Source organism: Eschrichtius robustus, chromosome 15 (genome assembly GCF_028021215.1).
Source record: "Eschrichtius robustus isolate mEscRob2 chromosome 15, mEscRob2.pri, whole genome shotgun sequence".
Lineage (NCBI taxonomy): Eukaryota > Metazoa > Chordata > Mammalia > Artiodactyla > Eschrichtiidae > Eschrichtius > Eschrichtius robustus.
Window position 1 is genome coordinate 81,148,094 of NC_090838.1, and position 3,292 is coordinate 81,151,385.

General features: G+C 55.0%; 1 protein-coding gene across 1 annotated transcript; it reads left to right on the top strand.

Moving 5' to 3' along the window:
* VAMP8 (vesicle associated membrane protein 8) lies at window positions 1-3,292 on the top strand. The gene is made up of 3 exons (XM_068564837.1): window positions 1-167; window positions 1,396-1,554; window positions 2,835-3,292. The coding sequence occupies exons 1-3, from the start codon at window positions 165-167 to the stop codon at window positions 2,973-2,975; spliced, it is 303 nt and encodes a 100-aa protein (XP_068420938.1). The 5' UTR covers window positions 1-164; the 3' UTR covers window positions 2,976-3,292.

A 3,292-nucleotide genomic window follows, 5' to 3' on the forward strand; every position in this document is an offset into this window, starting at 1 on the left:
CCTACCTGGGGAACCTGCGCGAGGTGTGGCCGCAGAGGCTCTGGATGCGAAGTGGGCGGGGGCGGGCTGAAAGTTGGACAAGCAGGAAGTGAACCGACGGCTGCCCGAGAGGAAACAGACTAGGCGAGAGTCCTGCTGCCGACAGGCCCGAGCCGCTCGGAAACATGGTGAGAGAGCTGGAAACTAAGAAGGGGCTGATTTCACGAGCAGCCAGAGGGGGCTGGGGGCTGGGGATAAGCAAAGGAAAGCTGGTGGCAAAATCTGAGGGCTGGGCCAGCGCTGACTGTGACCTCTGTTCTTTGACAGCTGGGCTGCAAATAGGTCTGAGCTGCCTGGGCGGGTGTTCCTGCTCCTTCTCTGCTCCCTCCCTCCCCTGAGCCCTGAGCTGGCCTGGAGTGGAGCTGCGGTGGGAGTGGGAGATCCTAATTCATCTCCTCCTCCAGCCCTCCGGCCTTCGGGTGCTGTGACATTCCTGGGCAGTGCCTCTGCTGTTCCCGGCGCAGATTCCAGCCCAGCGGCAGGAATCCCGCTCTGCCTCTCACTTTACCCCTGTACAGAAACCCAAAGAATTTGTCTCTCCGTCGAGTCCAAGGAATCTGCCCCCTCTCCATAAACATGAGGAAGAGAGCTGAGGGTTTGTAAAAAAAAAAAAAGTCAGAAGTTGGTTCTCTGTGATAATCTAGTTTGGACCCATGCCCCTGGCTTGTGTCTGGAAGTCCAGTGGGTCAGGGAGGGAGGAGCTTAGCCGTGTTTTTCCCTCCCTGTTCAAAAACCTTATCAGAAAGCCTGAGGATGAGGCATCAGCCAGGGAGGACTTGCCCTCCATTACCCCCAACACCCAGGCTGCTGTTTGTATATTTCATACTCGCTTAAGCAGGCAATGGCATGGTGCCTTCGCGCGGTGCTTAGTGGTGGGGAAAGCAGAAGTCTGTGGCCCAACGGCTTTGAGGGCGGGTTAGGCTAGGGGAGGGTGGTCTGCGGGGGAGCGGGGCACAGGCATTTTTAATGAGGACCGGTGGGATCTGGGAGTTCATAGGTAACGGTGGGGCTGTGCCTTGTGAGGTGCTGGCTCAGCGGTCTCCTCTGACCCTCTCTGAGGAACAAGGAAGCAGTGGAGAGGGCTTTGGGAGCGTGCTTCTCGTCCTCTCACGTGCCCTGAGAACCCACAAAGAAGTTGGATCCAGTCTGTCTCCTAGCATGACTGTCACCATCTGGGGCTTAAAAATGCATTTGTTTTTGATTCCACAAGTACTACAGGAAAACATTCTCTTTGCAAACAGTTCGAGCATTACAAAAAGCTAAAGTCCACCTTAGGTCTCCCCCTCCTCTGGCCTCTGAGGCTGAGTCTCAGTCCCTCCGGCCCTCGGCCTGATTAACCCCTGTGTGGCTGCCCAGGAGGAGGCCAGTGGTGGTGGAGGAGATGACCGTGTGCGAAACCTGCGGAGTGAAGTGGAGGGAGTCAAGAATATTATGACCCAGAATGTGGAGCGGATCCTGGCCCGGGGAGAAAACTTGGACCATCTCCGTAACAAGACAGAGGATCTGGAAGCCACAGTGAGATGATGGGGAGCCCAGTGGGGGCCAGGGGAAGAGGGGGAAGGAGGATTATTGGGGGCTTGAGGCTTGGTGGTCTTGGTGGCAGAATGATCAGGAGGGAAGTCTGCCTTTTTACCTGCGTTGGGAATTGATGTGAGCTGAATCCCCACTTCTGATTCTGCTCTACTCCACTGATTGGTACTGGAGTCCAGGAAATGGGTTCAGGGACTGGGGCTGGGGATGTGGGGGTGGACCCACGGAGACATTTTGTGAGACAGATAGATGGCTCAGTCAGCCTGTGCTTTCTTAGGCTTCTCTCCTATGAAATCAACTTTCCCTTTGAAGGCTGCCCTTGACAATCATTTGGACCTGGCCTCCCCAGGACAAAAATATTGGCTGCAGAAAATCCTCTTAGGGCCTTTGGCCTTCCCCAGGAGTTATTAGGCAGGGGGTGGAAAACTGTTAAGAGTCTTGCTGAGCCAGCTTTAAAAAGAAGCTGGGAAGAGGAGTAAAAGTCTTTGATCCCAGGATCCTCTGCTGGCTGAAGGCTGGAATAATATCTCCCACACATCTTGCTAGATCTCATTCTTCTCCCCCTCCAGCCAGAGGCTGAAGCCAGCTGTTCAGGGAGGGAGTAACTCTAAAGTTCAACAGAGGGCTGGAGACTAAGATTCCATGTCCATGGTGAGAGACTGGCCATGGCTTTCTGAGTCCTGTGTGTAATCTTGAACATAGCTCATTTGACTCCCTGGGACTTAGTGTTTCTTTCCACAGCCCAATCTGGGAAGCATGGCGCAGGGAAACAATTTCTGCAATTCAGGTTGGGAGAGGAAGAGCATTTTCCCTCAGTTCCAACCCCGATACTGCCCTGGCCCCTCCTCCAGCTTCAGCAGTCCTCATGTGGCCAGGAGTTCTGGAACCAGGGAAATGTGTCCACCTGGAGCCTGTACCCCTCAGCCCCAGTGTCTGCCCTCCCAAGGGTGGGTTGTGCTGCCAGTGTCACAACCCTGGGTGTGAGCATGCGTCAGAGGCCCCTCAGTGTGCATGGCAGTGCAGGGGTAGGAAGAGAAGGGGGCAGGCAGGGGACCAGAGGGAGCCCAAGCATTCTAAATTTGAATTGGTTCACCAGATGGTTGTGAAGGTACGTTTGTCAAGGTAGGAGGACAGAACTAACTATTTTATTGAGCGGTCTGCTACCTCAGCTTAGCGCTTAAATGTTTAGATGTATGGAATGTGGGTCTCGGTATGCTCATTCCAGTGGCAGGAGGCACTGGGTGACTCTGCCTTATCCCCGACAGTCCGAGCACTTCAAGACCACATCGCAGAAGGTGGCTCGGAAGTTCTGGTGGAAGAATGTGAAGATGATCGTCCTCATCTGCGTGATAGTTTTTATCATCGTCCTCTTCATCGTGCTCTTTGCCACGGGTGCCATCCCTTAAGTAACTCAGGGAACCCCTCCCACCCTGCCCTCTTCTTCGGGGGCAACCTTCCATAGTGGGTGCCAAGAGGGGCCCTCCCTCCTGTCCTTCTCCACAGGGAACTCTGCTCCATCCTCCCGCCCCTCACCCTGAGGCCCCTCTACCACACTGTCTGCCCCAGGGAGCACCTTGGTCCCCAGAAAGAGAGAGCTGGACTGTGGCTGTGTTTCAGGTGTCCTCAGAGTTGGTCGGAGAGACCCAGAAGGGCCAGCGCATGGCTGGGAAACTGATGGAACTGAGGGTGGCCAGTGGGCAATAAAGACCTTTCAGTATCCCTA